Raw genomic sequence first — 22,656 nt, 5'->3', positions numbered from 1 at the left:
TATGTATAACTAATGAAAATTTATATATATATATGTAATAATTGTAAATTAATTATTTTTGTGATTTATACCAGAAAAGATTTTTTTTATTTCATATCAGATGTGTTGACTCACTGAATATCCGGTTGGTAAAGTTAGCTTTTTATTGTTTAAGTATAACACACATTTTTATTGCCCCCCCCCCCTAAAAATGTTTAGGGGGGGCCAAAAAATTTCACCCTAGCCCCCCCCTAACCAAATGTCTAGTTGCGCGCCTGTTTACCGGTCTAGTGTAATTGTTTGTTATGTGCATTTACTTGTACCGGACACTGTTGCATTGTAACTACTGACTAGACCTCTCGGTGAGTAGTCGAACCATCATGTTTTATGCCCAAAATGTGATGAAACAGTCCCTATTTTTCTACCCCCTGCCCTATACCTCCTTCCCTTGACAAAACATGTAATTCTTCAGCTACCTTAATCTTAGAACTGGTAGTAATACTATCCCATCGCAATTGAAACTGATTTTTCTAAAAATTAAGAAAAAAATTTAACACTTAAGAATTTAAATAATTTGTTTTCCGTATCCAGAATGATTCTTAAAATGATTTTGCATTATTTCTGACTTTTCTGTTTACTGACTTAAACTAACTCACTTCTTCAACATCTAAGTGAGCAACTGGAAAAAGTTCTTTTCTCATTTGCAGACCAACAAAGCTTATATTTTTCGCATTTTTATAACCAGTTCCAATACTTGGTCTCCTGAAAAAAAATGAAAAAAAGTTTTTCTTGTATTGATTTTGCTAAATTAGTCGTAAGCGTAATTTTAATTAGGACCTCCGTACAAAAATGGCAATGTTCGATTCACAAGGGAATCCTTGACACCTACATATGATTAATAACTTGTCAGATTTTGTAGTTTTTCTAACTTGAATAGTGTTAGATTCTGATAATTCCTACATTGTTTTCCTGCAGAAGAAAATCGCCAGTCACTTTTAAAGAAAAACCCCAATTAAAAATTGAAATAAACAGTTTTCCAAATAGTAAACATAGATGTTCCGTCAATACTTGATAAGACAAGGCTTTTTAAAGATACCGTTGTGAATCGTGTTTTGCCATTTTTGCATGATGAGAGTCACTTGAAATTATGCTGACAGTCCCTTTAAACCTGTAAAAGGCAGGTTGATTTGTTACATTCAATTCTTGAATTTCTTTCTGTTTCTTCTTTTTCTTTTCCTCATCCTCTCTCATTCTTAAAATTTCCTGTAGAAAAAAAACATTAAAAAGATTTAAAACCCAAAACTGTTAAAAATGACGCTATAAAAAAGCTAAATTTAATTTCAAAAAAGAATTCCTTCATATCTAAATACACCTAAACATTTGTGAGCTACATCCTTTGTAAAAATTGTAAGCCCTATAAAGGCTGGGGGTCGGAATCTATGAAGAGACATTTCATACAAAAATATCTTCACAGTTGTTTTCTGAATACTACTGTAGGCCTTTTCAATTGGTAATTTATGCTTTTAATGTTACTGTCGAAGCCATATTTTTTCATAAGTACATTATGAAACTAAATAGTTTCGTGGATTTTCTATTTTGCTAAATTTAGACCTTGATCCAATAAATCTTCCCAATTGGATCGTACTTGGTACTGCCGTTTTTTACGTTACAGGGAATACAATTACCCACAAACCTTGAATTTTAAATCCTATATCTCAACAACCCAATGATATAGACCTGATATATTTCAAACTATGACTTCTGTTATATCAAACAATATAAGTTTGAAATATCAAAGGTTTACATCATTTGGTTTTAGAAATATAGATATTAGAAAATTTGTGGCAAAGACTCAATTCCTTTCCCTGGAATTACCTTGTATGTGAATATAAGAACCTCCACGTAAGGAATAATGAGTGTAACAATTAACCATAATTCAACCATCTTCATATAACTTGTCTTCGGTAGATTACTGTTTATATTTACAAACATGGTTACCAACACAAGCATCACCTGACAACAAGAAAATTGTGGAAATGTGGACGCTGGACGCCTTTTGTTCGAACGTTAGTTTTGGCTTTTTGATTTCGATCGCATGTATCTTTTGCAGATGAATTTTCTTCGAAACAACCTAAGTTCTTGCCATGAACATATTTGTTTCTAATCCCTTTATCTTTGCAACCCAATATACTTTTTTATATTTCAAACTCTGAGTTCTATTAGATTAAGTAATCTAAGTTTGAAAAAAGGGTCTACACCATCAGGTTGCAAGATACTGGATTTAGACAATTTTATTTGTGACAAACTCAGAACGTTTCAGAACTGTATTTGCATTAATCTTCAGATTAAACGACACTAAGAAAAAGTAGTATATTATAGTATCCAGTTCAACATATCTTACATTCTCAAAGAAGTTGAGTTCTGCATGTTGTATAAATCTTGTTACATCAAATAATCTAAGTTTAAAATGTAAATGGTCCACAGCATAAGGTTGCAAAGATATAGGGATTAGAAAATTTAATTTTGTGGCAAAGAAACAATTACTTCCCATCTCTAACTCGGCGCACACTTGGTCATTGCTTAATGCTGGAGTGGTTTTACTTAAAAATGGTCCTTTTAGTGTCAGAACTTTAAACTTTTCATAAGCTAGACGTGATATAAAAATAACTTACAGTTAGATTGACAGTGACAATGGCATCAAAATGTTCATGATCAAAATAGTTCGTAGCGTGACCGATTAGGTTTAGGAGCAAGGTGGGTAGGTAGATTGTTAGGAAGTGAACCAACAGTCTCCTTCCCAGAACAAACTAAAATAGTTACATAATAGTTCGTAGCGTGACCGATTAGGTTTAGGAGCAAGGTGGGTAGGTAGATTGTTAGGAAGTGAACCAACAGTCTCCTTCCCAGAACAAACTAAAATAGTAATATAATAGTTCGTAGCGTGACCGATTAGGTTTAGGAGCAAGGTGGGTAGGTAGATTGTTAGGAAGTGAACCAACAGTCTCCTTCCCAGAACAAACTAAAATAGTTATATAATAGTTTGTAGCGTGACCGATTAGGTTTAGGAGCAAGGTGGGTAGGTAGATTGTTAGGAAGTGAACCAACAGTCTCCTTCCCAGAACAAACTAAAATAGTTATATAATAGTTAAAGGGGAGCAATTACTAATTATGAAGAAGGGGATATTGACTTGAATGAATTAAAAATTCTCCTGAGGCCGAATTTAAAGAATTTGAGCCGCAGCTTAAATCCACCAAAACCCAGATTAAATGAAGCGCCGACTTAAATCTTGAAACATTTGATACAATTTTAAGTGGAACCAAGCACATTTAGGCCGCGGCTTAAATTTAAACCACGGCTCAAATTCTTTAAATTCGGCCTCTGGAGTTTTTAAAACAAAATAGACTCGAAAGTCATTTTTTTCTGGCTCATTCATATCTTGGGGTCAGCTAGTCCGTTTTTCTTTGGGTTCCCTTCCGACCATTTCAAACTTGTCATTGTGGAAACAGCAAATTTTTACGAAAATATTATTATTATAATATTTTACTTCAAAAACTTTATAAGATTTACTCTAAAAATGGGATAACATTTTGTTTGGAGTTTTTAGCTTTTTAAATTTTGGCCTTTGGATGGATAATATCGCCGGAAAAAACCATGATTTTTTTACCTCATAAATAGATATCTGTTCACTTTCTTTTTTGAAAGCATAGGATCTGATAAAGTATTGGGTGAGCTCCATGGGTCCAGTGTAGTTATACGTAGCATTTCTTGAAAATACAAATAATACAATACAAAGGAATTGAGTCTTTGCCAAACATTTTTAATCCCTATATCTTTGCAACTCAATGTTGGATACCTTTGATATTTTATACTATTTATTCTGTCAGATCAAACAATCTAAGTTTGAAATATCAAAGGTGTACACCATCAGATTGCAAAAATATAAGGGTTACTAAATTTGAGTTAGTGACAAAGACATCTACTACCTTTTACTGTGGTGTAGAGCAGGCGTTAAAACTTAAAGGGACTGTTCTTGTAATTTTAAGTGGCCCTTTATTTAAAAATTAAAATTATTTAAAAATTAAAAATTCACAACAGTCCTCTTGAATACAATTAATCAGGTCAGGTCAATCATCCTTTTATTAGCTTAACCACGTGTTGAATTCTATTAATTTCTCCATTGTTTTTAAGGCAAGGTATGCACATGTCACTGTTGAAGAGAAACCAAAAAAATGACAAAAGCATAGTCAGCTATAGTTTATACTTGATATTAGACAAAGATTTGATCCTCTATCAATGGAGGGTCACTTAAAATTACGTTTACAGTCCCTTTAAACAAGTTATGTGAACGTATGTCTAATTTTCTGACTCATTACAAGAGAATGTTTTAATGTAATATTTTTGACAAAATAAGAGTAAACATTCTTCTAAAAATATTTAGTTTTAAAAATCATTACTTCTGCCAACCTTAGATTCATGAAAAATAAAGCATCAGAATCAATCACAAACTGAAGTTTACACGTCTAAACAAATAATACTTCTTTAAATGTGTGTATATGTTGATGTTATGTCAGTCTATTACTTTAGTTTAGTAAATTGGGTCTGTTTACACTGCACAATTATCTTGATTTTAAAAGTCGTCTTCTTATTTTCGGGTTATTATTGTATTTGTGTACCTGTGTATCAAAGGGGTACCAGAGAGTATCGTACTGACAAATCCATGATGTTTTATATACTCGACCCAAAACCAAGGGGTTGGAATCTCCATCGTAGATATACGCGTTTTCATGCGATATATCAGATACTTGGGTTAGGTTACTCTTACGCAGCACTTTGACATACGAGGAGATATCATTTAGTGTGAAGTCTTGGGATGCAGTGTTCAAGAATGTCACTGATGGAACCCATATGGAATTCTTCTCCTAAAGGAATTGAGTCTTTGTCACAAACTACGATTTTCTAATCTCTATAATCCAATGCCGTAGACCTTAGATATTTCAAACTATGAATTCGGTTAGATGAAAGAAACTAAGTTTACACCATCAGGTGGAAAAAATATAGGTATTAGAAAATCAAAGTTTGTTACAAAGACTCAATTCCTTTGAAATATTTTATGTTAATTTTTTTCCCCTGACAAATTAAAAACCACTCAAACAGTGCATTTAATGTTTATGCCAAATTGATGAATAAATAAGTTAATAAATAAATGAATAAGTTAATTGAAGTTGTAATAATATAATCAAAGAATTTACATTTATGCATATACAAAATAGTTTATACATTCTAAATAGGATAACTAAACATAATTAGTTTTTTAATATTGATGAAATATTTAATATAATCTCTAAAAAAGGATTAATACTTTTTTAATAAAATGAATCTTATGTATGCGGACTTTATGCTTTAGGTTTGGAATATTCAAAAAACACTAAACAAACAAAAACTAGCTCTGTGGCAAAAACAAAAACTCTAAAACTCTAAACTTATTTTGGTTAGATTTCGAAATTTTGTCCTTTTTATCAATTTTAATTTTTATTATGCGCGTGTCATTCTTAATTGTCATTTGCCTTAAAAATTGTAATTTTTAAATATAATTTTTTTTTACATTTCTCAAAGGATTTTACAGGAATCTTTCTAAAAGTTTTATTTTATTCTAAGAAGTTAGGACATTTTTTTTAAATGTACTGAAACCGTGATTTTAAGAACCCTCGGTGCAAAAATGGAAATACCCGATTTACAATGGTACCAGATTGGAACCTTAATCCGACCAAAAATATGCCGAAGTTATTGTTTTTTTCTGTGAATTTGCTCCAAGTAAGAAATGCACAATTCACTTTTGCAGAGAAACCGCAAATGAAAATAAACAGGTTAAAGTAACAAAAGCTTACATATCTCAACGCTTTTGACGGTACCGTTGTAAATCGGGCATTGCCATCTTTGCATAGAGGATGACTTAAGATTACGCTTCCAATACCTGTAAACTTCTTCAAATCAAATTGTCTTGAGTACCTGACTAACAAGTTTATTCATGAATGATTCTTGTTTTAAATTATAAAAACTTAATCTTGAATCTCTCCAACTCAGCTGAATTTCATGCTGTGTCTCAAATATTCCTCCAACCTATGAATAATCTAGAATTAATACTTTAATATCTTCATCTTTCTCATGAAGTAAAGGAATTGAGTTTTTTCCATAAACTCAAATTTTCTAATCCTTATATCTTGGCAACCTAATGGTGGAAACCCTTCATATTTCAAACTTAGGCTATTTGATCTGACAGAATTCATAGTTTGAAATATCTAACGTCTACGAAATTGGATGGCAAAGATATAGGTATTAGAAAATCAGAGTTTGTGACAAAGACTCAATTCCTTTAGTGCTTCTAGATATAATAAACATTGAATATAAGGATGTAAAAGGAGAGGAAGATGAGTAGGTCTTCTCTGGTAGATTTATAATCCTCTTCCGGGGATTTCATCCTCTACAATATCACCAAATATCAAATAAATAATGAAGAATGGTCTATCTAAGATTAAATAACTTGTGTGATATGTAATATGTTGGATACAGGGCTACCCACAAAATATGAGGCTGTAGAGATATGAAACTCTTAAAATATGACGGTCTAAAGGTTTAATTGAGTCTTCTGCTCTTAATATGGTCTCCAAATTGCCTTTTTGGTCAAAAATAAACAAATTTATACATTGCAAGAATTCGTGAATATAAGGATGAGATAAGGAAACAGATGAGATAAGGAAACAGATGATAAAAGGAAACAGATGATATAAGGAAACAGATGATATAAGGAAACATATGAGATAAGGAAACAGATGAGATAAGGAAACAGATGATAAAAGGAAACAGATGATATAAGGAAACAGATGATATTAGGAAACATATGAGATAAGGAAACATATGAGATAAGGAAACATATGAGATAAGGAAACATATGAGATAAGGAAACATATAATAAAAGGAAACAGATGATATAAGGAAACAGATGATATAAGGAAACAAGGAAACAGATGATATAAGGAAACATATGATATAAGGAAACAGATGATATAAGGAAACATATGAGATAAGGAAACAGATGATATAAGGAAACAGATGATATAAGGAAACATATGAGATAAGGAAACAGATGATATAAGGAAACATATAAGATAAGGAAAAAGATGTGATAAGGAAACAGATGCTATAAGGAAACAGTCTTCTCTGAAGTATTATCCTTTGTGGATAGCACTTTATATTTACAGATAGAGATTCTATGAGAATCTTACAAAACGTCAGGTCTTACAGTGATAACCAGAAAACTCTAAAATAGGAAGACGACTGTTAGAATCAAGTTATAACTTTTAATAGTCCAATGAGCATGAGAAATAGGAATTGCGGAATGTAAACAGACCCGTTTTACTAAATTAGTGATTTAAATAGTGCCTAGTAAAACAATTTGCTTTGTATCAACAAAGAATACTATAATTTTGCTACAAAGTCGTTTTCCTCTTCCACTGTTTTCTGGTCATCACTGTATAAATCATAATTACTAAAATCCGATTTACTTTAGTTTTCTTCCTTATTTTTAAACTTATAAATATCTTCTTTTCCCAAAAAAATATGATAACAATTTATTTTTGAAAACTATCATTTTCTGTGACCTCATCTACTTTCAGTATCTCAAATACGTTTACAGATACTGAAACAGTTACAGTTTTTTCCCCAGGGGCAGCCTAAAAGAAAAATTAATATTAAATCATATTTTGAGTTTTTCATTTCGGGAGACTTTATCATTTAATTTTTTATTTATTTTGGAAGATTTTGTTATTTACTTTTGGATGTTTTTAATCTATGTTAGGAGATTTTATTTTTAATTTTGGAATGTTTTTTATATTTTTCGGAAAGTTTATATCATTTACTTTTGCATATTTTTCACTTTTAATTTCTTTATTTTTTTGGATAATTTAATATTTATTCTGGATATTTCATTCTTTTTTTTAGATATTTCATCATTTTTTTTGGATAGTTTCTAATTTTTTTTCACATTTCAACATTTATTTATTTACAAATTATAATTTTTATTTTGTTATCTTTTATATTACTTCTGGAGGTTTATCTTGTAGATACTTTGTGGCATCCATTACAACAATCTTACAATTCTTTTCATCACTGAAAATAATGGGTTTTTAAAGGGACTGTACGTGCATTATCAAGTGGTCCTCTATGCAAAGATAGCAATGCCCGATTCACTATGGTCCATTTAAAAGCTTTTGTCTTATAAAGTATGAATTATATATCAACATTTTAAAAAAACTGATCATTTTATGTTTCTGACAATTTTATGAAAGAAGTTCGTATCAAGAGCATGAAGCATTTATTTTACAGTTTTGGGAGAATGTTTATCAGAAGCTTACATGTTTTTGACAATATTCCATTTTCATGTTTCATACCAAGCATAAATTCTTGGGACTGTTATTGTAATCTCAAGTTATCCTCCGAAAAATATGTGGCAATGTCCAATTTACAATTCGGTGTATTAATTAATTACGTAAGTTCGTTAATTAAACTTTTTTCATTTACGGTTTCTCTTCTAAAGTGACTGGCTCATTTCTTGCTTAAGAAGAAAATGAGAAATCATAAGAAGTTAACACACACGTTTATAATCAGGACAACGTTGGTATCTTCTACATTTCTGATCAGATTAAAGGGAGTGTTCGCGAAAAATGAAAGGGGTATAGGCTTAATGCGATAAAAAAGCGCTTTTGATCACTACTAATCTTACTTCTATCTATTGCGTCTATAATAAGAAAATTGTTAAAGACGTCTCATACTGAATAACTTAGTGTCCATACAAATTGAGAAAATTGCAGCATACGACTTAGACCGTAAAAAAATCAATATAATTTCAAACAAATCATTCAGATATTACAACCTATAGTCATCGATTATCTTTCGCCACATTTATATATATTAGTTGATTTTTCATAATATGTTTTAATTGTTATGATCTGAGAGTTACTTATAAAAACGTTTATTCCTGTTTCGAGAATTTTTGGTAATGAAGACGACATTTTTATATTTTCCAGGAATGTTCGAAAACAAGTTGTAAGCTAATTATTATTTAAAAAAACAAAATCAAAACTAGTATGAAATATTGAATATATACAAATGTGGCGAAAGATAATCGGTGACTATTGGTTGTAATATCTGAATGATTTGTTTGGTATTAATTTGATTTTTTTACGGTCTAAGTCGTATGTTCCAACTTCCTCAATTTGTATGGGCGCTATGCTTTTCGGTATGAGACATCTTTATCAGTTTTCTCCCTATAGACGTAACAGATAGAAGTAAGATTAGTAGCGATCAAAAGCGCTTTTTTATCGCATTAAGCCTATACCCCCTTTCATTTTTCGCGAACACTCCCTTTAAGGTTTCAAGGATACCGTTGTAATTCCCATCTCTACATGGAGGTTCACTTCAAATTACGCTTATCTTTAACCATGTTTGTTTGTCCTGACCTGATATCCAAACAGTCTGAGACTAGATCGCATCTTTTCTCCATAGACACACAGTTCCCATTGTCACAAGTAAACTCATCCTCAGCGCAGTTTGTGAGGGTTAGGGTGAGGGCAGCATCTTAACAGGATTAAGATTAAGATTAAGGATGAAGGGAGTGTGGGCTAATAACGAAAGTTGGGTAAAGGAAGAACCAAAACGAGCTGAGTCTTTGCCACAAACTCCAATTTTATTGCCCCTATATCTTTGCAACATTAAACAATTTGATCTCACAAAACAGGTATATACGACATAGGATTGCAAAAATAAGAGGATTAGAAAATTAGAGTTTGTGTCCAAAACTCAATTCCTTTTGACACAATTTGTCTGAAGTTAATTTAATTTTCTAAAAAAATGTTTCTGGAGAGGGAATCGGATGTAAATTATCTTCCGCGGATCTAAAAACCTAAAACTACCCTAGTTTTGTTCTCTGGAGAAATGGTCCACGGGATGGTAATAATTTAACGTCTAATCTTCGTAAACGATGTGCGATGTCTATTTCAATATCACTATTTTTCATTTTATTTCATTTTTAAAAAGATTTTGAAGTATTTATTATTAGGGAAAAATACCCTTGTTTATTGTGCAGGCATCATTTTCAATATTCCAGGTAAATCTTCCAACTGGATAGGTGACTGAAGAGGATATTAATATACCAGTAGAATTAGAGGACTGAAACAAATAGTTATCTTTCTACTGGATAGGTGACAGTAGAGGATATCAATATACCAGTAGAATTAGAGGACTGAAACAAATAGTTAATCTTTCTACTGGATATTTGTATTACTGTAGAGGATATCAATATACCAGTAGAATTAGAGGACTGAAACAAATAGTTAATATTTCTACTGGATATTTGTAAGCTGTAGAGAATATCAATATTCCAGTAGAATTAGATAACTGAAACAAATAGTTAATATTTCTACTGGATATTTGTAAGCTGTAGAGAATATCAATATTCCAGTAGAATTAGATAACTGAAACAAATAGTTAATCTTTCTACTGGATATTTGTAAGCTGTAGAGAATATCAATATTCCAGTAGAATTAGATAACTGAAACAAATAGTTAATCTTTCTACTGGATCAGTGAATGTAGAGAATTTCAATATTTCAGTAGAATAAGATAACTGTAACAAATAGTTAATCTTTCTACTGGATAGGTGACAAAAGAGGATATCAATATTCCAGTAGAATTAGAGGACTGACACAAATAGTTAATCTTTCTACTGGATATTTGTAAGCTGTAGAGGATATCAATATTCCAGTAGAATTAGAGGACTGACACAAATAGTTAATCTTTCTACTGGATATTTGTAAGCTGTAGAGGATATCAATATTCCAGTAGAATTAGAGGACTGACACAAATAGTTAATCTTTCTACTGGATATTTGTAAGCTGTAGAGGATATCAATATTCCAGTAGAATTAGAGGACTGACACAAAAAGTTAATCTTTCTACTGGATATTTGTAAGCTGTAGAGGATATCAATATTCCAGTAGAATTAGAGGACTGACACAAAAAGTTAATCTTTCTACTGGATATTTGTAAGCTGTAGAGGATATCAATATTCCAGTAGAATTAGAGGACTGACACAAAAAGTTAATCTTTCTACTGGATATTTGTAAGCTGTAGAGGATATCAATATTCCAATAGAATTAGAGGACTGACACAAAAAGTTAATCTTTCTACTGGATATTTGTAAGCTGTAGAGGATATCAATATCCCAGAAATTAGATGACTGAAACAAATAGTTAATCTTCATACTGGATATATTACTGTAGAGGATATAATTAATCTTTCTACTGAAAATTTGTAATACTGAAGAGGATATCAATATCCCAGAATATAATTAGAGGACTGAAACAAATCATTTATCAATTAAAAAATGTTGCCGTGGAAAATTTCGATTTATAACACATCTTTGGATATCTACGAATGAAAACTGCTACTTTTTATAATGTGTGAGAAAAATAAAGTATGTAGTTAAAAATATTTAAAAGCTATAACATACAATTATCACAAATTTTATAAACCCAGTTTCCGGGAGTTTTCCCATGAACAGTTGACACACTCAACACAGAATCTTAAAGATTTAAACCAGGATATATGAACTTTCTTGCGGTTCTACCGAATTCCCTAAATCAAAATTTGAGGCAAATCGGTCGGTCCAAGGATTCATTATTAGTTATGATCGGACATACAAACAGACAAACAGAGATTACTACTTTATTCATATACAGATTCACTTACTTTAGCTATGTTTTTAATGCACCAGTTTTTTCCATTCCAATATATAATCCAGCCGTAATTACTGATAAAAAATCTTTTATCGTTCATCAGTGTTTCAGCAATCCGAAATTTTCTATCAATGGCAGATTCAACACAAAGTCCTCTACAACAATTATAGGTTAGATTTTTTTCTTCACTCTTTATAAATGTTGTTAATACTTTAGTTTGTAGTTGTATGTGACGTGTTGACACACAAAGGCTAGTTGAGAGGTGCAGCCAAAGTCTGATACTTTTCCTATTGAAGTATCCAGTATTGTACAGCTTTCAAAATAGTTTCCATTCGGTTCCTCAACCTTCCACGGTATTGGTTCTAAATTAATATTTGTTACCGCCTTTTTACCAACATAACTTACCTATGATTTTCAAACGACCCGCTCTGCGAAGTTTTCGTGACAAAAATCTGGCATTTCCATCTTAAAAGACGATAAAATTGTGTACAACTACTTTTTCAGGAAATTCAAATTTGTACTTTACCAGGGGTTCTTTCGACCAATTTTGAGAAATAGAGATCCCTTTACTTTCTTGTAAAGTTGTAAAAAATAAGTAATTATAAATTGTAAGATCTTATATTATCACAAGTTTCTTGTTTTATGTAATGTTAAACTAGAAACTGTCACTCGCTCTTACCAAGAAGGCCAATGTTTTTGAGGTAACTAACATGGCTCAGCTGCATTTTGCCTCGTCACAATTTGCCTAGTCACAACTTGTCTAGTTACAACTTGCCTAGTCACATTTTGCCTAGGTAACAGTTTGCCCAGGTAACATTTTGCCTAATTAATTTTGCCCAAGGGTAACATTTTGCCTAGAGTAACAAAAGAGCGAATTTTTTGCCTAGTCATTAATTTTTTCACAAAGAAATTTTCAACAATCCGAGAATTTTTTTTTAAAAATCTGCAAATTTTTTGGCAAAAATTTGGCAATTTTTTTTAATAATTCAATTTTATATAAACCAATCAGATCAAGAGACACATTGAAAATGGCTCCCATGATAACTGCAAGGCTTACCATGCGGGGTAAGCCCAACTACAGGGATAAGAATACACATGGCCTTACCAGCAAGCTGCTGAAGACTATGTGTGCAGAAAATAAGATAAATAATGATAAATAAAGATATAACCTGTACAAGATACAATTCAATTGTCCTATAACATTTAATTCATTAAAATTGAACTGGTTCAGCTTTTTTAAAAAATGTTCCATTTTTGGCAAAATTTGTTTTTAAAAAAGCAATAGGCAAAAAAAATGCTCTTGCATTACCTAGGTAAAATGTTACCCTAGGCAAAATGTTACCCTAGGCAAAATGTTACTAGGCAAACTTGAAACGGCGGATTGTTACCGGGGTAAAATGTTATCTAGGCAAAAGTGAACTAGGCAAGGTGTTACTAGACAAAATGTAGCTGAGCCACTAACATTACCCCGGCCCAGGGAAGGTTTATTTACCCTTGAAAAAGTATAAAATGTTAACATGAGCCTAATAAAAGAGAAAAAATCGGAGAGGGGCCAAAGTGAAAGACCATTTAGGAACCTTCCTATGTAACATCATTAAATTACCTTTCGATGGTTGTTTTGTTATCACATCAATAAAGTTATCATTTTCTTCAACATCAGTAAATCTATCAATTAACAAGGTGAAATTATCTAACAAAAAAAAATATATCTTTTTAGAAAAAAAATTACCTCATCCAAATTCTTGAAAAAGACAATGCCATCCTTTTTATATTTATAGATGTAAAAATGGATATTTCTGAAATTTCCTAAAAAAAAATACCTCCATTTAGTATTCATGTATTTTTCCAATTACTCAAAAACACACCTGAGCTGTTTCCATGAATGCCATTTCGCCTCCAAAAAGTTTGCATTGATCTAAAGCTTCTTGATGCTTAAGCATATCAGGGACCAAGAAAAGTTTTTCCTAAAAATTCAGATTTTCAAATATCGAGGCGCTTTGCAAGCTGAATAAGTAAATTTTTGATTTTAGAAAGTTTGACTATTTGAATAAAGTTTGAACAATCAAAGGTCTAAAAACTCAGACTAAACAGTTTTGTTTTTGTTCCATTTCCATATAATCTTATTTTTAAACTGCGTACAGCCTAGGCTAGGTTTTAACAACTCATTTTACTTGTTTCTTGTTCTCCAAACTATATATCATGCATTTGATTATCTCTTCCATACTTCAAGTTCTTCATATTTCTTCTAAATTGCAGAATTCCGATTTGGAAAATTATCTTGCTTTTTTCGGGAAAATGTAACAACTTACAAAATAGTTTTAATTCTAACCAAAGACGTTTAGAAGAATTAGGAATTTATCCGAATAGTAGGATTTCCACCGGAATTCCGGGTTACGGTTTACGTACGGAAATGATCCGGAAATTTTTTCCATTTTCATTTTGGAAAAGGTTCCGGAAAACCGGAATTCCGGAACGATTTCCGGAACAATTCTTTTTTCGTAAAACGGAAATTTCCGGAACGTTGTTCCGGAATTACGGATCGTTACGGAATTCCGGAACGTTCCGGAATATCGTTCCGGTAATTTTCCGGAATATCGTTCCGGAAATTTCCGGTTTCCGGGACATTTGGTACCAGAATTACATTAAAGTCTTACATATGTAAATACAACACCAGTTAGTAACACTAACAATATATGGATGGATGCCGGACGGTAGAAAAAGTTATACTCAATAATCAATATTCAAAGTTACTAAGTGTGAAATGTAACTGATAAACCGAGGGGGGGGGACTATACCACTAGCAGGGCAGTAGCTAGCGGGGGGGGGGCAATGATCCTCGATTTTTTTCTTCAAATTTTCAAACTTTGTAATTATGAATTTAATTAAAATAAGAAAAATTCTTTAAGTTCCGGTTTACGGAATGGATTACGGAATGGAAACCGGAAATTTTTCCGGTTTACGAAATGGAAACTGGAAATTTTACGGTTTCCATTCCGTAAAACGGAAATTTTTCCGGTTTCCATTTATACCGGAATTATCCCGGAATTCCGGTTTACGCAACAAATTTCCGGATCATTCCATTTCCAAAATGGAAATTTTTTTCCGGAAAAATGGAAACCCTACCGAATAGTGTGTACGCGCTGTACTCTTTTATATGACGTCATTGGCTGCAGTATTGGTTTTAAATTCAAACAATAAACATTAAAACTCCAGTTATCAAATAAATCAATCATTGTAGGTGCTAAAAATGGTGGGAAAATAACGACATTGGTTATAAACTTCTAAATTTGTTTTAATCAGTTATAGGATGGGATGCTCTCCTTCCATAAAAAAAAACTAAAATTGTGATTTTGTTACGCATCTCATTTGTATGAAAAATACCACAAAGGAATTGAGTCTTTGTCACAAGCTCTGATTTTCTAAACCTTATAGCTTTGCAACCCAAGTTCGTAGACTTTAGATATTTCAAACTATGAATTCTGATAGATCAAATAATCTGAGTTTGAAATATTAAAAGTTTACACCATCAGGTTGCACATATATATGAATTAGAAAATTCAAATTTAGGGCAATGACTCAATTCCTTTTAAAACAAAATTTGTTAGATGTCATCAAATATAGTTTTGTAATAGTCTAAAGCAGAATTTTAGGCCATTAACTATAACATTGCAATCTGTTTAATTATAAAGTTTATCTAAAAAGATAATAAAGTTATGTATTTTTAACGGCAAATTACTTAAAAAACGCAAGCTTTTGGTGATGGAAAGGCTTAAAAAGTCTTTAAATCTTTTTAAATTTTAGAAACGACGACATTGTTTGGCTTCTTATTGAACCCAATTGAGGCGTCTGGTTTTGCGCATAAATTCCAATGCCTACGTACTCTTTATATTACAAAGCTCTTTAAACCCTGACAACGATAGAAATATAAGTTTAAAGAGCACAAACATTGTAAATAACAAAAAAGCTGAGTTTTTGAATCCCTGTGTCTTTGCAAGCTGATGTTCAACACTTTTTTAAAAATTATTGACAATTGTGACAATAACTCAGTTAATTAATTATTCTAGCTAACCTTGGAGCAAAGATGCGTTGTTTCAACAGTTGATTCTTGAGATTTCAGCAAAGTCACGTTGGTTCCAGCAAAGGTCCAATCACTGCTGTTCCATTGATAAACTGAACCTAAAATTGCAATGACGATTTTTCTAAAAAATCGAAAATAAAATGTTTTTTTTTGGAAAAAAAACATTTTTAAAAATTGCTTAAAATTCAGCTAAATCTTGCCTTAAAAAAAATCAATTTTTTTTACGTAGCAAAAAAAAATATTTCGAAAGATTTATATTTTACATGAGATGAGAATTCAGAGACGATCTGTGTAAGGAATTTACACAGTCGTTTTGCATTCTGCTTTTCCAAAATATTATTAAATCTCTTTATTCTAGCTTCTCAATAAAGGGACTGTGAGCGTAAATTTCATATGACCCTCCATGCATGAAAAGATACCCGGTTCCTACCCGTACCCTTAACATGTTTTTAATATCTAAAACGAATTATTATGATTTCTCTACAAAAGTGATTCAATTAAACACTTTAATAAATGACAATATCTTCCACATTATTGATCAGATAAACAATTCAAGGGTACAGTTCTGAATCCTGAATGAGAGAATGTAAATAATGAAAAATAACCTTTAATAGAAAATTCACATGATGTATAGGCGATCATTTCCTCAACTGTAAGAAACCTATTCCAGACTTGAACATCTGTCACCTTCACATTATTATCCAGTGCCATCCGAAATCCTTCAGAACTTTCTGAAAAAAATATGACCCCATATGAAATAATTTTATAAATAATCCAGAACGTGCTTTATATGAAGATCAATGCTGAATCCCTAGATTCACAAATCAAAAGTTCTTATTGCAGGCTAACTAATAACGTCCCCCTGTTCAATTTTTGTCGAAAATAAAAACTAATTCAAAACTTCGAAAAATCAGTTTCTCATTACTACTTAGAGTTTATTGAGTCGTCGCTGCAAACTCAAATTTTCTTATTTTTGCAACCTGGTGGCGTAAACCTTAGATTATTTGATCTTGCATAACTCATTGTTTGCAAATATGTAATATAGAAAATCAGATTTCGTGGCGAAGGCTCGATTTCTGAGACAATTTCCACACAAATGAACTGAGTTTTTGCCACATGCTAAAATTTTCTAATCCCTCTCTCTTAACAATACCTGATGGTTTAAATCTTTAATATTTCAAACTTATTTTATCAGACTGAATTCATACTTTGAAATATCAAAGGTCTACAACATCGGGTTGCAGATATATTGGGATTAGAAAATCGGAGTTTGGACTATAGTTCCTATAGACAAATTTAAATTTCAGTGGATGATCTCTTTCCCATTCTATTTCTTACCTGGTTTGTAATGATTAAACATTAGCGGTGTGGGACCCTTGAGTTTAGAAACAAGTGGCGTAAATGTATAGTTGTCAATCATATTCTTGTTTAGTACAGTCAGTAGATGAATAGAATTATGATCATATGTTGAGCAGAAATGGTGCCAAGTTCCTGAATCCAATGATATATATACTTTGAATTGAGCGGTTGACGTTGAGATCATAGCCAAGACTCTACAACGTAGTTTAGAATAAGAAATACGAATTGTTTACTAATCAAAAATTGGTCCAACCGCTGAAATCGTATTTTAAGGTGAATTTCACACTTTATTCTTTCAACCGCTAGGATTTTTAGATAATTTGTTTGCTTTAAAAATTACATACACAGCGGCTGTAGACAAAAAAATTATGTAAAATCATCTCATATTGTGGCGATTGAAAGGGGAAAAAATAATATAAAATTATGTGATTCCAGCGGTTAAATGCAAAAAAGTTTTACATACAAAAATTAATTCCAGCGCAGTTAAAACAAAAAAAAAATAATATGAAATATTTGTGTTTTTATTGGTTAGAGAAATAAAAAAAAATTTAAACATTTTTATTTTTCATTATATAACTGCATAAACTTAATCTCCAGAGAACCTCCAATTCCATGAAAAGATGGCAATGTCCGATTCTTAAGGTTTTGTAAAAGCTTTGTCTGGACATGCAATTATGATTTATATATTAATGTTTTTGTTTCTTAGCATGTTTATTTTCATTTTCTGGCACTAGGAAACTCGTAGAAAAACACATTGCGAGTCAGAAAAACGTCTGTATCTTCCATATTATTGATCAGATAAAGGTTTTAATGGTACAGTTGCAATTCGGACATTGTCATCTGTGCATGGAGGGTCACTTGAAATCACGTTTACAGTCCCTTTAACTGCAAATAGCGATGGGCAATAGCTAGAATCGTTTTACAGAAACATTATTATTTTTAGACTTTTAAAAGGTTTTACGACAATCTAAAATGGGTCCCACGATTTAAAATTGTATGTAAATTTGCTTTTATCAAGCATGTGAAAGAATTAAGTCGTTGCCACAAACTCTGATTTTCTAATCCCTATATCTTTGCAACCAAACCTTGGATATTTCAAACTATGAATTCTGTTGGATCAAATAATTGAAATATTATAAAGGCCTACACCATTAGGTTGCACAAATATAGGAAATAGAAAATTTGAGTTTGTGGCAAAGACTCAATTTTCCTTTGTTATCATATGTGGTATAAGGCCAAAAAATATCGTTTTAAAACCATAAAAAAATGTTGTCTTATTATTTCTTCTATAGGGTAACAAATTTGCATGTTTGATAAAAGCAAACTTCTAGAGAATAGAGTCTTAAATTGTTGGAACCTTCTCATATTGTCGTAAAACCTTTTAAAAGTTTTGGTAAAACGAATCTGCCCATCTCTGCAAAGATTCTTGGCTATGATCTTAACATGTTTTTTTTCTCCAAAGAATATATGATTGTCCTGAATCTACAGGATTAGTATCTCGAGAAAACCAGCGGAGAGGTCGGCTTCCTTCATTAAAGATTTCAATTCTTTGGGTCTTGGAAATCATAAACGGTTTCTGATCAATCAAAAACTTGCCGATATACGGACCCAAATCCAGTACTTCCCAAGATCTAAAAAAAAATCCTAATTACATTCACATTCTTAACTACACACTGCACAATGCACATATAATGTATATCACATTAGAGCTGGGAATGGGATCACCGGAAATCAAGATAAATGCCTTATTAATGATATATATCGAATGAATGTAGGAATAACGGAAACGAAGAGGAAGAGATAAACGTGCCCACGATAAATATCAAGATCAAGCGATTGGGATTATTATAGTCCAACACAAAAGTTCCAGCTCTCGTTTAAAAGAAAAAAAATAACTGATTTTTTTTTTTAAATTGTCAAGCTAAAGTAAAAGAAAATCTGCGAAAATCTGCATTTGTTTAAAATCAAATGAGTAATAGTAAACGTTCTCAGGTTAAAATACGCCAAATCCAAGCAGTTTTTACGTTACAATAATATATACTTAGCGGAAAAAAACCAAAAAGTCGTGCCAAAATCTTAGCATATAAAAACTGAACACTGGCCACAAATAATAATTTTCGAATTCCTTAATATTTGAAACCCAATAATGAAAACCTTAAATATTTAAAATTAGGACTGTACTTGATATATCTTACAGAATTTAAAGTTTGACATATTGAAGGTTGACGGCATAGTTTTACTAAGACAACAGGGTTTTAAATTACAATTTAGGGTAATTGTTAAGTTCTTTTGACCATTTTCCATTATCTAAATTGGAGTAAAAATAAAATCTCACTATTTTCAAATTACAAATTATTAATTATATTTGTTATATCTTTGCCCTCCAATGTAGCAGACCTTAGATATTTTAAACTATGAATTCTGTTAGATCAAATAATCTTAGTTTAAAATATTAAAGTTTTACACCATCAAGTTGCAAAGATAAATGGATTAGAAATCTCGCTGTATTGTGCCAATTACTCCTTTTAAACATAAGCTATAAACAAGCGCGCTGAATATTCAAACAAAATGTATATGTTTAGGGCTACAATAAAGTATAAGTTTGTGAGGAAAAACCAAAAGCTATGGTGTTGGAACACTTTAAAGTCGAGGCTGTCAAAAAAAATTGATGACTAACTTTTAGGGTTTTCATATATCTCAGCAAACTACGTTTGATTCCAACACTTACAGAGCATATTGTCCGTCTGTGGATGTGTGTTGAGCAGAGAACCAGTTAAAGTTTGATGTTCCGAGAAAACTTGAATAATAAAACCGGAAACAAAGGCCAACAGCTGATATCTTAATATAGATTAAATCAAGAGAAATCTTAAGACAAATAGTTAAGGTCTAAAATTCCAGATGCCCCCTCTGTTACTAATATCTCGATGGTTAAGGCCTTATATTTTTTTAATGCCAATATACTGGATAAAATATAAAGACAAGAATGAGTTCTGTAATGGCCAAAATTTTAGCTAATTTCTAGCTCGTCTTTCATGGTAGAATCCTGATTATGAAGTATTAACAGAGTCGTATCAATTCGCTGAGAGTTATGCTTTTTTTGTGGAAAATCTATGAATCCCTTGACTATAAAAAACGCGGGAACAAATAATATATTTCACAAAGATTTCTTTTTGATGTATGTTCAGACAAAAAACGATAAAATCTCCATAAACAATCACTTTTTTTAAATATTTTAAATTAGAACCTGTTGCTGTATATTTAAAGAGGGGTATGCAGGATTCACAACGTTAGTATTAATCTGATCAATATTAGCAAGAAATGCGCTGTTTTAGACACATGAAACTATAAAATAGAAATTAATCAGTTCCCATGACAACAAAACATGGATATCTTATTCATACTTGGCCAACAAAAATTTTTAAGGGTAATGTTGTGAATCAGACATGTCACTCTATATCTGATGGAAGTTCACTTGAAATTACGTTTTCAGTCTTCTTCAACAAGAATTCTCTAGCTTTTCAACCAACATTTTTAGACGGATATTTTCAAAATCTAAACTACGTACATACGTACATTTGTGTCACTCGGGAGTAAGGGTTCTTTCGGTGTTAAATAAAATGTGTTTTTGTTTTTTGTTGGTTCATCAACAAACTTCTCAAAAGTCGCCATTTTTTCTAAAAATATAAAACCAAAAATTTTAATTTTAAATTACGGCTTTATAATGTAGTTATGACCTGCAAACACAGAACTGAAATCCAAACAATACAACAGCACCTGCAGGAAAATCATTGTTTTTTTAAACGTACATTATCTAAAAATAATTTCTAAAGAGTTCTAATTAGTTGTTCCAAAAAAATGCTAATTGAATTTTCTGAATTAAGAAAAGTCTAATTAGTTTCGAGAAATTGTTTTCATCATGCTGCCACCGCCGTGTGCACGAAGATTTATACTGCACTTGCCCAACTCTTCAAAAAGAGAAAAAGCTATGTTTATTTTTTTATATATGAGCTCTAAATTACGTTAATAACAACTACATTAAAAAATCCCCCCCCCCGGAAATACAATGCAAGTAAATATCCCGTCATATGCATGGTATTAAAAAGTGGGTGGATTTGGGTCGGAATGATTGTCAAAAGGCAGTAAACATGATAACTCTCTCTCTCTTCTATATACATACTTTGCTTCTCTGTTTGGGTGTCTGTTTGTTTTTTCCAATAATCGTCAAAACGGCTGAACCGATCGGGCCCAAATTTTTTTTAGGACCTAACGTGACTCCAGGGAAGTTTTATGGATGATTGAATTTTCAAAATTTGCATCTACCAAAATCCATTTTTTGAAAATTTTTTGATTCACTAAATTTTTTTATTTTTGTTTTGCAATTTCTACATAGCGCTCTGTAAGCCTATTTATATATATTTGGTTTTAGAAGTCTAAACGGCTGAACCGATAATGTCCCATTTTTGTGGCATCTTACATATCCCCAGAGAAGGTTTATGGAGGGTCAAATTTGAAAATATTGACTCTAAAATAAAGTCGACATTTATTACTTGTGAAAATACATCAATATAAACAGGAAACCAGCATTTATTTATTGCAGAGTATACGATGAAACATGCCAACTTCTAAAGTTAAAAACTAAAATTGTTAGAACCATAAAAGCCTATATAGTACGTTAAACTTCCAAGTAGCGGACTGTGATAAGGTTTGATGTTTACTGGCAAATTAGAACATAAAATCAGTCAAAACATGCCAAGCCTGGGTTGGACAAAATAACAAATATTATGCGAATGTCATAAAATTATGAATTGAATGGTGGATATCTAAAAAGTAAAAAGAATTGGAAAGTGTGTCAAAATTTGCAAAAAAAAGTTAAACACTTGAAAAAATAGTTTCTAAGATTTTTTGGAAAAACATAAATAAAGCATTAGATATTTATAGAAAAAAGATATAGGGTTATCATGATAGCATGAGGGGGGTGTTAAAAAATACTATTCCACATATTATAACCCTTTTAAAGTCTGGGGATATGAACCCATGAAATGACTACCCTCACGAAGGGAATATGAACCCATGAAATGACTACCCCCACTAAAGGGAATATGAACCCATGAAATGACTACCCCCAATAAGTGGATATGAACCCATGAAATAACTACCCTCACTAAGGGATTATGAACCCATGAAATGACTACCCCCACTAAAGGGAATATGAACCCATGAAATGACTACCCCCAATAAGGGGATATGAACCCATGAAATGACTACCCCACTAAGGGAATATAAACCTATGAAATGACTACCCCAACTAAAAAAAGGCCTGATCATAGCACGATGTTTCAAAGCCAGCTCAAAAAAAAATACCACTGCTTGGAAGTTTTTTAAAAAAGTTTTTTAAAATGTTGGAAAAAATGTCAAAAAAAATTAACATTTTCTTTGATAAATAAAAAGATGG

The 22,656-nt window shown here is 31.5% G+C and overlaps 1 protein-coding gene and 1 long non-coding RNA gene across 3 annotated transcripts in view; one reads left to right on the top strand and one right to left on the bottom strand.

Annotated features, from left to right (window-relative positions):
• LOC111709424 (uncharacterized) overlaps positions 1 to 22,656 on the top strand; it is a 28,896-nt gene that overhangs the window by 5,146 nt on the left and 1,094 nt on the right. The window lies entirely within an intron of this gene.
• On the bottom strand, positions 636 to 21,044 carry LOC111709412 (uncharacterized). Of its 2 annotated transcripts, XR_002766855.1 has the most exons (24): positions 20,939 to 21,044; positions 20,778 to 20,878; positions 19,933 to 20,042; positions 18,681 to 18,835; positions 17,184 to 17,336; positions 16,451 to 16,576; positions 15,837 to 15,943; positions 13,633 to 13,731; positions 13,497 to 13,573; positions 13,371 to 13,432; positions 11,979 to 12,129; positions 11,781 to 11,922; positions 10,102 to 10,201; positions 9,493 to 9,610; positions 8,077 to 8,143; positions 7,636 to 7,707; positions 5,987 to 6,097; positions 4,654 to 4,899; positions 4,445 to 4,500; positions 3,645 to 3,744; positions 2,652 to 2,892; positions 1,855 to 1,992; positions 1,148 to 1,242; positions 636 to 741 (listed from the first exon to the last, which is right to left on the bottom strand). XR_002766855.1 is itself a non-coding variant. In XM_023483075.1 (21 exons), the coding sequence occupies exons 1-21, from the start codon at positions 20,991 to 20,993 to the stop codon at positions 2,856 to 2,858; spliced, it is 2,457 nt and encodes an 818-aa protein (XP_023338843.1). In that variant the 5' UTR covers positions 20,994 to 21,044; the 3' UTR covers positions 2,772 to 2,855. The 2 variants fall into 2 exon arrangements, 1 of the variants encoding a protein (XP_023338843.1); XM_023483075.1 differs by lacking the exons at positions 636 to 741; positions 1,148 to 1,242; positions 1,855 to 1,992 and having other exon boundaries at positions 2,772 to 3,104.

This window comes from Eurytemora carolleeae, unplaced genomic scaffold (genome assembly GCF_000591075.1).
Source record: "Eurytemora carolleeae unplaced genomic scaffold, Eaff_2.0 scaffold59, whole genome shotgun sequence".
Taxonomy (NCBI): Eukaryota; Metazoa; Arthropoda; class Copepoda; order Calanoida; family Temoridae; genus Eurytemora; species Eurytemora carolleeae.
The sequence above is the reverse complement of the archived record's forward strand: the minus strand, read 5'-3'. Positions and strand labels throughout refer to the sequence as shown.